Source organism: Salvelinus fontinalis, chromosome 38 (assembly GCF_029448725.1).
Source record: "Salvelinus fontinalis isolate EN_2023a chromosome 38, ASM2944872v1, whole genome shotgun sequence".
NCBI classification, from domain to species: domain Eukaryota; kingdom Metazoa; phylum Chordata; class Actinopteri; order Salmoniformes; family Salmonidae; genus Salvelinus; species Salvelinus fontinalis.
Window position 1 is genome coordinate 12,500,232 of NC_074702.1, and position 11,986 is coordinate 12,512,217.

The window sequence follows — 11,986 nt, forward strand, 5'->3', positions numbered from 1 at the left end:
ATCAAGATGAATTGTCAGATTTAACAGACGATCTCTTTGTTTCTTGGGACCTAGAACAAGCATCTCTGTTTTGTCCGAGTTTAAAAGTAGAAAGTTTTCAGCCATCCACTTCCTTATGTCTGAAACACAGGCTTCTAGCGAGGGCAATTTTGGGGCTTCACCATGTTTCATTGAAATGTACAGCTGTGTGTCATCCGCATAGCAGTGAAAGTTAACATTATGTTTTCGAATAACATCCCCAAGAGGTAAAATATATAGTGAAAACAATAGTGGTCCTAAAACGGAACCTTGACGAACACCGAAATGTACAGTTGATTTGTCAGAGGACAAACCATTCACAGAGACAAACTGATATCTTTCCGACAGATAAGATCTAACCCAGGCCAGAACTTGTCCGTGTAGACCAATTTGGGTTTCCAGTCTCTCCAAAAGAATGTGGTGATCGATGGTGTCAAAGGCAGCACTAAGGTCTAGTAGCACGAGGACAGATGCAGAGCCTCGGTCTGACGCCATTAAAAGGTCATTTACCACCTTCACAAGTGCAGTCTCAGTGCTATGATGGGGTCTAAAACCAGACTGAAGCATTTCGTATACATTGTTTGTCTTCAGAAAGGCAGTGAGTTGCTGTGCAACAGCTTTTTCTAAAATTTTTGAGAGGAATGGAAGATTCGATATAGGCCGATAGTTTTTTATATTTTCCGGGTCAAGGTTTGGCTTTTTCAAGAGAGGCTTTATCACTGCCACTTTTAGTGAGTTTGGTACACATCCGGTAGATAGAGAGCTGTTTATTATGTTCAACATAGGAGGGCCAAGCACAGGAAGCAGCTCTTTCAGTAGTTTAGTAGGAATAGGATCCAGTATGCAGCTTGAAGGTTTAGAGGCCATGATCATTTTCATCATTGTGTCAAGAGATATAGTACTAAAACACTTAAGTGTCTCTCCCGATCCCAGGCCCTGGCAGAGCTGTGCAGATCCAGGACAGCTAAGCCCTGGAGGAATACGCAGATTCAAAGAGGAGTCCGTAATTTCCTTTCTAATGGTCATGATCTTTTCCTCAAAGAAGTTCATGAATTTATTACTGCTGAAGTGAAAGCCATCCTCTCTTGGGGAATGCTGTTTTTTAGTTAGCTTTGCAACAGTATGAAAAAGACATTTTGGATTGTTCTTATTTTCCTTGATTAAGTTGGAAAAGTAGGATGATCGAGCAGCAGTGAGGGCTCTTCGGTACTGCACGGTACTGTCTTTCCAAGCTAGTCGGAAGACTTCCAGTTTGGTGTGGCGCCATTTTCGTTCCAATTTCCTGGAAGCTTGCTTCAAAGCTCGGGTATTTTCTGTATACCAGGGAGCTAGTTTCTTATGACAAATGTTTTTCGTTTTTAGGGGTGCAACTGCATCTAGGGTATTGCGCAAGGTTAAATTGAGTTCCTCAGTTAAGTGGTTAACTGATTTTTGTCCTCTGACGTCCTTGGGTAGGCAGAAGGAGTCTGGAAGGGCATCAAGGAATTTTTGTGTTGTCTGAGAATTTATAGCACGACTTTTGATGCTCCTTGGTTGGGGTCTGAGCAGATTATTTGTTGCGATTGCAAACGTAATAAAATGGTGGTCCGATAGTCCAGGATTATGTGGAAAAACATTCATATCTACAACATTTTTTCCATGGGACAAAACTAGGTCCAGAGTATGACTGTGGCAGTGAGTAGGTCCAGAGACATGTTGGACAAAACCCACTGAGTCGATGATGGCTCCGAAAGACTTTTGGAGTGGGTCTGTGGACTTCTCCATATGAATATTAAAATCACCAAAAATTAGAATATGATCTGCTATGACTACAAGGTCTGATAGGAATTCAGGGAACTCAGAGAGGAACGCTGTATATGGCCCAGGAGGCCTGTAAACAGTAGCTATAAAAAGTGATTGAGTAGGATGCATAGATTTCATGACTAGAAGCTCAAAAGACGAAAACTTCATTTTTTTTTTTGTAAATTGAAATTTGCTATCGTAAATGTTAGCAACACCTCCGCCTTTGCGGGATGCACGGGGGATATGGTCACTAGTGTAACCAGGAGGTGAGGCCTCATTTAACACAGTAAATTCATCAGGCTTAAGCCATGTTTCAGTCAGGCCAATCACATCAAGATTATGATCAGTGATTAGTTCATTGACTATGACTGCCTTTGAAGTGAGGGATCTAACATTAAGTAACCCTATTTTGAGATGTGAGGTATCACAATCCCTTTCAATAATGGCAGGAATGGAGGAGGTCTTTATCCTAATAAGATTGCTAAAGCGAACACCGCCATGTTTAGTTTTGCCCAACCTAGGTTGAGGCACAGACACTGTCTCAACGGGTATGGCTGAGCTGACTACACTGACTGTGCTATTGGCAGACTCCACTAAGCTGGCAGGTTGGCTAACAGCCTGCTGCCTGGCCTGCACCCTATTTCATTGTGGAGCTAGGGGAATTAGAGCCCTGTCTATGTTGGTAGATAAGATGAGAGCACCCCTCCAGCTAGGATGGAGTCCGTCACTCCTCAGCAGGTCAGGCTTGGTCCTGTTTGTGGGTGAGTCCCAGAAAGAGGGCCAATTATCTACAAATTCTATCTTTTGGGAGGGGCAGAAAACAGTTTTCAACCAGCGATTGAGTGCTGAGACTCTGCTGTAGAGCTCATCACTCCCCCTAACTGGGAGGGGGCCAGAGACAATTATTTGATGCCGACACATCTTTCTAGCTGATTTACACGCTGAAGCTATGTTGCACTTGGTGACCTCTGACTGTTTCATCCTAACATCGTTGGTGCCGACGTGGATAACAATATCTCTATACTCTCTACACTCGCCAGATTTAGCTTTAGCCAGCACCATCTTTAGATTAGCCTTAACGTCCGTAGCCCTGCCCCCTGGTAAACAGTGTATGATCGCTGGGTGATACGTTTTTAGTCTAATACTGCGGGTAATGGAGTCGCCAATGACTAGGGTTTTCAATTTGTCAGAGCTAATGGTTGGAGCCTTCGGCGTCTCAGACCCCGTAGCGGGAGGAGTAGAGACAAGAGAAGACTCAGCCTCAGACTCTGACTCGCTACATAATGGGGAGAACCGGTTGAAAGTTTCTGTCGGCTGAATGAGCGACACCAGTTGAGCATTCCTACAGCATTTCCCTCCAGAAGCCATGAGAAAGTTGTCCGGCTGCGGGGACTGTGCAGGGGGGTTTATACTAACGTTACTATCTGTACTTACTGGTGGCACAGAAGCACAGATGTTTCTTCCTTTCCTACACTGAAATTACCCTTGCCTAACGATTGCGCCTGAAGCTGGGCTTGTAGCACAGCTATCCTCGCCGTAAGGCGATCGTTCTCCTGTATATTATGAGTACAGCGACTGCAATTAAAAGACATCATGTTAATGTTACTACTTAGCTTCGGCTGTTGAAGGTGCTGACGAACCATGTCCAGATAAAGCGTCCGGAGTGAAAAAGTTGAATGAGGGAAAAAAGTTGCGATGGAAAAACTAAAAATATAAACGGTAATTAAAAAGAAAAAAAAAAAAACGTAAAGTTGTCAGCTAGCAAAGTAAAGTTGGCAGCAAAAAGCACAGCGTTTTACAGTTTTACACAATACCTTATAACAACACACTGCCTGACCATGGTTGACCAAGTCCCTGACCAAAATGGTTGACCTTTGATACTGTGATAAGACATTTAATGTCCATTCTAGTATTCTTATTCCTAATTGTATTAAAAACAAAAAATACATGCTTTAAGTGAGAATAGGCATTGGTCTGAAGCCGACAAATAAATGACATTCACATGAGCACCCCAATGCCTATGCCACCCATGCTCTACCAAAGTTTTACAGCGCACACCTACTACAGTAGCTACACTATATATACAAAAGTATGTGGACACCCCTTCAAATTAGTGGATTCGGCTATTTCGGCAACACACGTTGCTGACAGGTGTATAACATTTACCACACGACCATGCAATCTCCATAGACAAACATTGGCAGTAGAATGGCCTTACTTTAGAGCTCAGTGACTTTCAGCATTGCACCGTCTGCCCTGCTAAATTTTCCCTGGTCAACTTTAGGTCCTGTTATTGTGAAGTGGAAATATCTAGGAGCAACAAAGGCTCAGACACAAAGTGGTAGAACACACAAGCTCACAGAATGGGATCGCCGAGTGCTGAAGCACATAAAAATCATCTGTCCTCGGTTGCAACACTCTACCGAGTTTCAAACTGTCTCTGGAAGCAACATCAGCACAATAACTGTTCGTCGGGAGCTTCAAGAAATTGGTTTCCATGGCCGAGAAGCTGCACACAAGCCTAAGATCACAATGCACAATGCCAATTGTCGGCTGGAGCGGTGTAAAGTTCGCTGCCATTGGACTGTGGAGCAGTGGAAACGCGTTCTCTGGAGTGACGAATCACTCTTCACCATCTAGCAGTCTGACGGACAAATCTGGGTTTGGCGGATGACAGGAGAATGCTACCTGCCCCAATGCATACTGCCAGTTGTTAAGTTTGTTGGAGGAGGAATAATGGTATGAGGCTATTTTTCATGGTTCAGGCTAGGCCCAGTGAAGGGAAATTGTAACGCTACAGCATAAAATGACATTCTAGACGATTCTGTGATTCCAATTTTGTGGCAATACTTTGGGGAAGTGTTTCAGCATGACAATGCCCACGTGCACAAAGTGAGGTCAATACAGAAATGCTTTGTCAAGATTAGTGTGGAAGAACTTGACTGGCCTGCACAGAGCCCTGACCTCAACCCCATCGAACACCTTTGGGATGAATTGGAATGCCGACTGCGAGCCAGGCCTAATTACCCAACATCAGTGCTCGACCTGACTAATGCTCTTGTGGCTGAATGGAAGCAAGTCCTCTCAACAATGTTTCAACATCTAGTGGAAAGCCTTCCCAGAAGAGTGAAGACTGTTATAGCAGCAAAGGGGGGACCAACTCCAAGTTAATGCCTGTGATTTTGGAATGAGATTTTCGATGAGCAGGTGTCCACGTATGTAGTGTATGTTGGGTAAAGACCCCTTTCTGTGTTTACAAACATTGCCGCATGAGGGCGATGTGCGTAAGTTGGTGGCAGAACAAGGGGGAGATCTTATAGAACGGCAGCAAAAAAAGCCTCTATTTAGATGTTGCTTATGAGTACATTTCACACTACTTTTGGATTATAATTGGATTTTAAGGCTCAAATGAATATCTTGCTTAATATAATGTTTTGTCATCATCGCAAATCAACTTCATTATACTTAAAAAACACTTATTCTATTCTAACTAACAACTGCTGCATCCAAGTTAGTTATTGTACAAGATCACAACGAATGTTCAAGCAAGAATCAAAACATAATTGTAAGTGTATGAGAACCCCCAAAAGGTTTTTGTTTAGAAGTAATAAAAACATAAATCTAGGCTATGTTGAATGTGTGTGACGTCAGTGTGTCGTGTACTGAAAAATGGTCTATAGTACTTTAAACTATGTGTAGGCAGGATGCTTAGTATTCGAACCTTCTCAAACAACCCAATTCACACCCCCCCCCCGCCCTTTTTTTGTTGTTGACAGATGTGTTGTGTACCTCCAATCTAGTTGATTTGTGAATTTTCATAGATATTGGTGTCATATTGGTGTCATAAAGATTAAATAAATAAATATTTGCTTAGTTATGGTGATAGGGGGACCGTTGAGTTTGGCAATGTGGAAAACATAGTCAAAATACATATTCTCAAAGACATTACACATTAGTGGGTTAACCCTCAATGGAATAGTTAAATCACCATACCATCAGTCAGAGACAAAATATGGGAAGTCCTGATAGCAAAAATAAAGAAATCACGTTATATGTGAAATGGGAAGTGTGAGCAGGATGGTAATATTTCCTTTATATGTCAATGTCTCTGAAGGAGAGTGGTTATCTGACATGAGAAAGAAAGATTCAACTATGCAAGTAAGTGATTTGGCTTTTAGACATTAAACGTGTCAAAGGAAATGCTAACATTCTAGTGATAATAAAATCATTCTTATTCCCTCAGGTCCTGCACAAAGAGGGGATGCGGAGTGAAACATTAACATGGCCTTTTCTTATTCATTGCATTTGGCTTGGAGGTAGGATACAAATTTATTAAATTACACACAACAAAAAACAAAACAATGTGGTGAGAGTTAAAAAGAGTAGCGAATGGTGCATGTGTATTACTAACCTTGAGCGGCTAGTAATACACCTCCCCCTTTCAAATATTAATAGAACAAAATTAACAATAAAATGGCCTCTTGATATTTTCAAATCAACCTGTGACCAGCACAAGGAACATCGGGGATTATATTTATTATACTCACATTCCTTGACTGTGTCCAACACCTCTTATTAACATTTCAACTACTTCTATTTGAGTGATGGGAATTGATGCCTCGTCGTGGACTGCTGAGGTGCCCAGCTCAGTATCCGGCCTGCAGGGCTCATGCATCGTGATTCCCTGCTCATTCAACTACCCAGAACCAGAGGAGAAGCCCTCCAAATTCACTGGCATCTGGTTCAAAGACACCCATGATACTATATACCATCCAGACAGCTCCAACATCATCAAAGACTACAGGGGTCGTACAGAGCTGGTGGGAGACCTCTGGCAGAAGAACTGCTCTCTCAGAATCGACCCCCTCCATCACAGTGACAAAGGACCCTTTACTTTCAGGATTGAAATGGAAGACCATAACAAGTATTCATACAAAGAGGACACAGTCTCCATTGCAGTGAGCAGTAAGTTCCCAGGGGACAAATTGACAAGGAGAATTTAAATTGTTGTATTATAGTATTCCATTATTTACCCAAATGAAAGCTATAGCTTATTGTAGATTTAAATGATATTACTGAAAGGACAGAACCAAGAACTGGTGGAGGCACACCTCAAGAGAACTGCAATAATTGTTCTCTTCTCTTCACTGATTTCAGGCTCTTCAAAACCCCCCTCTCTGTCAGTGATGGAGGAGGTGAAGGTGGGGGTGGAGCTGTCTGCCTCCTGCTCTGTGTCTCACTCCTGCCCATCTGATTCCCCTCTCCTCACCTGGAGCCACTCCGGAACACCCAGTGTCCAATCACAGCAGCTGACCAACGGCCAGTGGAAAGTGTCATCATCCCTGACCTTTACTCCCAGCATCACTGATCACAACCAGTCTCTGGTCTGCACAGCAGCATACAGGGGAGGGAAGACAGTGAAAAGGTCCAAAACTCTCAATGTCAAATGTAAGTGGAACACATCTGTGTGTTAATAACACTGGAAGATTTACACTTTCACTTCTTTGAAAACAGAATGTTTCTGTGCGTACGACAAAAGTGAAAGAAGAAAGTCAATGTAACTTCTTTGAAAAGGAAACATGCACTTTGTCTAGAGTCTGGATTTGGCATACTTCCCTTTTAAATTTGAAATAGATTTAGCATGTGATTGATACACTGAATCTGTCCTAAGATGTTTATTACATAGTAATAGCATTCTTACTAATGATGTTAATCATAGATGCCCCAGTGGATGTGAAGGTTGAGGAAGTGTCCAGTGTCAAGGAAGGAGACTCTGTAGAGCTGAGATGCTCCAGTGACAGTAACCCTGCTGCACACAGCTACAGATGGCAGAACAGCAGAGGACCTCTGCCCACCACGGGACCTACCATCACACTGGAGAATGTGACCAGACTCACTGAAGCCCTCTACTGCACTGCCATCAACACAGAGGGACAAGGCCACTCCAGCTCACTGAAGCTCAATGTAGAGTGTAAGTAGATGCCGCCATTCAAATCAAATCAAATCAAATTTTATTGGTCACATACACATGGTTAGCAGATGTTAGTGCGAGTGTAGCGAAATGCTTGTGCTTTTAGTTCCGACCATGCAGTAATATCTAACAAGTAATATAAACAATTTCACAACAACTACCTTTTACACATTTATTACATCCCATTTTTTATTATTAAAGTGGCTAGAGATTTGAGTTAATAAGGAGCATGTCCTTTCTGTGTACATAATATTGAGACAATTCTCTTCAGGATGTAGCACTACATGTTCAGTTAAAACCAAACTGTTTATCATTCTCATCCCAGACCCCCCTGAGATCAAAGTGGGCTCTGCCTGCACTTCAGACATATCCATGGTGACCTGTCTGTGCATTGTGGATTCGGAGCCCCCCGCCACCGTGGAGTGGTCTCTTCCAGATGGACCCCTGCCCAACCGGCCCAGTACCCGAGTGGAGAGGCATGGGTCAATTACTATGGTGACCCTACAGAGGGCACTAGGCTTCTCCGAGACCGTCCACTGCCATGCCAGCAACACACAGGGCAATGCCACCTTGTCCTTCACTGTGTCCACAAATGGTAAGGGAAACAGTGGGGTAGAAGCATCATAAATGAAGTATTACATACAGTATCAACATCATAAAGGATATTATGGGTACATTAATAAAACTTATTTATTTGTTTTTGGACAGATAAGAAGTTGATGCTGTACGTTTCAATTGGTATTGCTGCATTAGTGGTGGTAGTAATACTAATTCCCATGTCAGCTTGCCTATTGAACAAGAAGGGGTAAGTTACTATTTTTTTTATTTTTGGAAGGAGTTATAAAGATTTGTGTTTGTTTTGATAACTTTACATAGTTTTTCTCAACAGTAGGAGGAGTCGTAGTGACCAGCCAGTAACCAGCAAGCAGAACGTGGATACAGCCAAGGGCGCTTTTTCACATCCCTCACCATCAAGGTATTTTTCTCCAGGCTGTTCTGTGATCTGTGATCATAATGTATACATCCTTCTGAGTTGTTAAAGCCCATTAGTCTACATTTACTCTTGTTGTGTCGGGATAACGGGAATGCATCTGAGAGTGGTCCTAACTCTATCCACAGGAAAGAGCAGAAAGACGCCAGCAGTGAAATCCACACAAACTACTACACCAACGATCACCTATATGGCAACATGGAGGTATGTACTGTAGGCCTACTGCAGACATGTACAGGTGCTGTAGAGATCTGAGGAGATACAAAGGATTAAACAATAGAGGTGGGGTTGTTGATGATGATACTGTGTCTCTGATCTGGTTTCCTGTAGGCTGAAGAGGATGGCGACCCATACGAGTGTGTTGGTGGAGACGATGCAGTCTATGCTAATATGTGAACACAACAGGAAGCATGTGGAAGTCAGCTGGCCCAGAGGCCATGGTACTCACTCTGTCAAAGGTTCCAGTAAAATATTAACTCAATGTAGCAGAACAGCTGACTGCTTATATTTGTTAGCTTTATGTAGCTTCATGGTTCTAAAGGCTAAAGAAAATGGCACAATCTTATTTGGGTTGTGGGTTTGTTTATGGCTTTTAAAAGTATTTTTTTTAATGATTCATGGCTTAGGTGATTCAGGCTCTTTGGTATCACATACACTTATGTCAGTCTCATTAAGACTGCAAAACTGTGTACAAACTGAACTGTTAATTACAGAACACCACCTAACACATTAACTGGCATGACATTCCGTCTCATGGGAGGCCAAAAAGCCTCAAAGTCTTCTAATAGGCGGCCACCTCTACAATGTATTCAGTCAAAATGCATTTTTTTATTGTACTTGACACAAACCTAAAGCATAACAAAGGCACTAACATGCATTTAAATGCGTTTAAATTACTACAAAAATGTCAAAATTCATGTCCCTCCATGCACCCCCTGTGACTTCTAGAAAGATTTTAACCCAGTAACCCCAAAAATACTCAGTTTTCACCATCACTGTAAAGCCCTAGTTATTTTGTTGCTTTGATGAAGTTATTTTTGAAGATTATTATTTATTTTATGTGAAAAGTGATTCCTTTGTCTGTTACGTGAACTGAACTCTCGTTTTAATATGGTGGAACTATTCCTTTTACAATTATAGTGTAAAAGCAGGTGAGCTGGTTATACTCTTTTGGCCATTTTCTGGTGTTTTGTGGTGAAAAACTGAGCGGCTCTAGCATAATACGGCAACCCTGTTACTCATAGATAGACAGGCTACAAATGTTTAACCATTTAAAATGATTTGTGAATCTTGCATTCAACTGACCCTCCCTGTTGCACATAACAAGCTTCCATTCTTCTTGTCACAAGGGGATTCATGGCTGATTTAACTAGAAATTACCAGTTGGATGGCCGTTCAAGTGGATTTTTCCTACCCATCCACTGTAGAGCTGCACAATACCACTCATTTCAAGCACAGGCTACTGTGGCTATTTGATCATAATGTAGGCTTACCAAAGTGGCTTACCATCAAAACAGTGGAGAAAATGCATCCCATAACATTTTAACATGGAAATAGCTGTTCTATCATTCAGCCTACAGTAGCATCCAATGGGTGTTGTTCAATGTAGGCCTACATTCCATGAGACGTAATAAAATAAAAAATATAAACATGCAGGGCTTGACATTAACCTGTTTATCCACTTGTCCTTCAGAGGAGGTGACTGAAAATGTTTTTGTGTTGTTTGATGCAAGAAACCACTTTACAAAATAAAATGCATTATTATTCCCATACCATAATTACAGAGAATCAGACAAATTATTCAACCCTCTGTCTACTGGCTACTTAGCTTATTTAAGCCTGTGTCAAAATACAACACTGCTCCTTTAAAACAAACAAAAAAGCTCTTTACCTAACTCACTTTTCTAAGATGTCTAGAAGTGTATGTAGGAAGCAATCACTCCTCTATTGCTGACTACAAATGATCTATAACGGGGCTAAAAACACACTAACTAGCAAAGGATGTGAACAAAATGTGCAAATGTGGCTACATGCAACTCTCGCTTTGATCTCAAAACAAGCGTATCTACTCATGACTGCTAAATGCTAGAAACACAGTCCAGTTCAAAGTAAATGCCACCGATCCATATATGGCAATAGTCTATTTGCACATAGTCCTACTGCAGCTCTGATTGTTATGCTGCACCAGTTTGTGTAGAGTACGGTCTGTGTAGACTAGAGTGTGGGCTGATTAGTGCATGTCAATGCAATAGAATCATACTCCAATGCATTATGCCTACAACAACATCTGTTGCATAGTTTGTTTTGTTTTGGTATGTTGCATTGAAAGTAGCTAATATTGCGTTGATTCGATCACAATTGCCACAGTAAAGGTAAACGTTAACAGGGAAAACTCTAGAACAGTGATCACCAACCTTCTCTGAGTCAAGATCACTTTGAGTCAAAATGCAAGCCGAGATCTACTGCTCAGATTTATTTTTTAACATGACTTAAAAGATGGAAGCCTATGCAACATTAACCAATTAAAAACAGTACTGTAGCAGTGAGGTTTGTGCAGTAAGCTATAGGACCAATATATTGTCACTGCATATTGGCTTTCTTGAATTACCCTGCCAATGCATTGTTGTTTGGGCCATTTAAAAAATTTAAAAAAGCTACATTTGAGTTAGGCTATGTGATCACACCGGTAATAGAGCCATTGTTATATTACTTGTGAAGCACAGCTGAGTGAGCATACATTTAAATAATTAGCTTTTTATTTTTATTTTACTGGGCTGATGGTGCCTGCATCTGATGGTCAGTCTCAGCCAAGGGAGAGAGCAGCAGACTGAGGGTTCGCCTCCGCTATCCCTTTCCTCCACTGACACTGACCAAAAAGGGACACCATCTTCCAGCTGATGACGAACTCGAGTTCCATCCTATGAAGAGAAGGTGAAATATTCCTTGATATTCAAAAAGACCCAAGCCGCTAATAACAACCACAACGCAAGCCTATAGATACGCTTTCCTACTCATTCATTACTACTGCAGTGCTTGTTGTGGCGCTGAGTGAAAATACCCTTATGAACAAATATTGCAGTCAGAGCACTGTATAACTGCAGGACACTGCAGTATAACTGCAGTTTGAGTGCAGTATAACTGCAGTGTGCTACAATTACTGTGTCCAAAATACCACAGTTGACTGCAGGTAATGCCTTTTTACTGCAGTTTCAAAACTGCAATCT

The 11,986-nt window shown here is 41.7% G+C and overlaps 1 protein-coding gene across 4 annotated transcripts in view; it reads left to right on the forward strand.

The window, feature by feature from the left end:
* LOC129838021 (B-cell receptor CD22-like) overlaps window positions 1-10,540 on the forward strand; it is a 43,723-nt gene extending 33,183 nt beyond the window's left edge. For 3 of the 4 annotated variants that reach the window (XM_055904679.1, XM_055904681.1, XM_055904680.1), the window contains 9 exons: window positions 6,044-6,116; window positions 6,403-6,765; window positions 6,958-7,248; window positions 7,520-7,771; window positions 8,097-8,366; window positions 8,480-8,576; window positions 8,661-8,747; window positions 8,891-8,966; window positions 9,093-10,540. In XM_055904679.1, coding sequence (XP_055760654.1) covers window positions 6,062-6,116; window positions 6,403-6,765; window positions 6,958-7,248; window positions 7,520-7,771; window positions 8,097-8,366; window positions 8,480-8,576; window positions 8,661-8,747; window positions 8,891-8,966; window positions 9,093-9,158 — 1,557 coding nt within the window. In that variant the 5' untranslated portion in view covers window positions 6,044-6,061 and the 3' untranslated portion in view covers window positions 9,159-10,540. Of the gene's footprint in view, window positions 1-5,594; window positions 5,959-6,043; window positions 6,117-6,402; window positions 6,766-6,957; window positions 7,249-7,519; window positions 7,772-8,096; window positions 8,367-8,479; window positions 8,577-8,660; window positions 8,748-8,890; window positions 8,967-9,092 lie in introns of those variants that run through there. The other variant, XM_055904678.1, reaches the window with a different exon arrangement.
* Window positions 10,541-11,986: the final 1,446 nt, after the last annotated feature.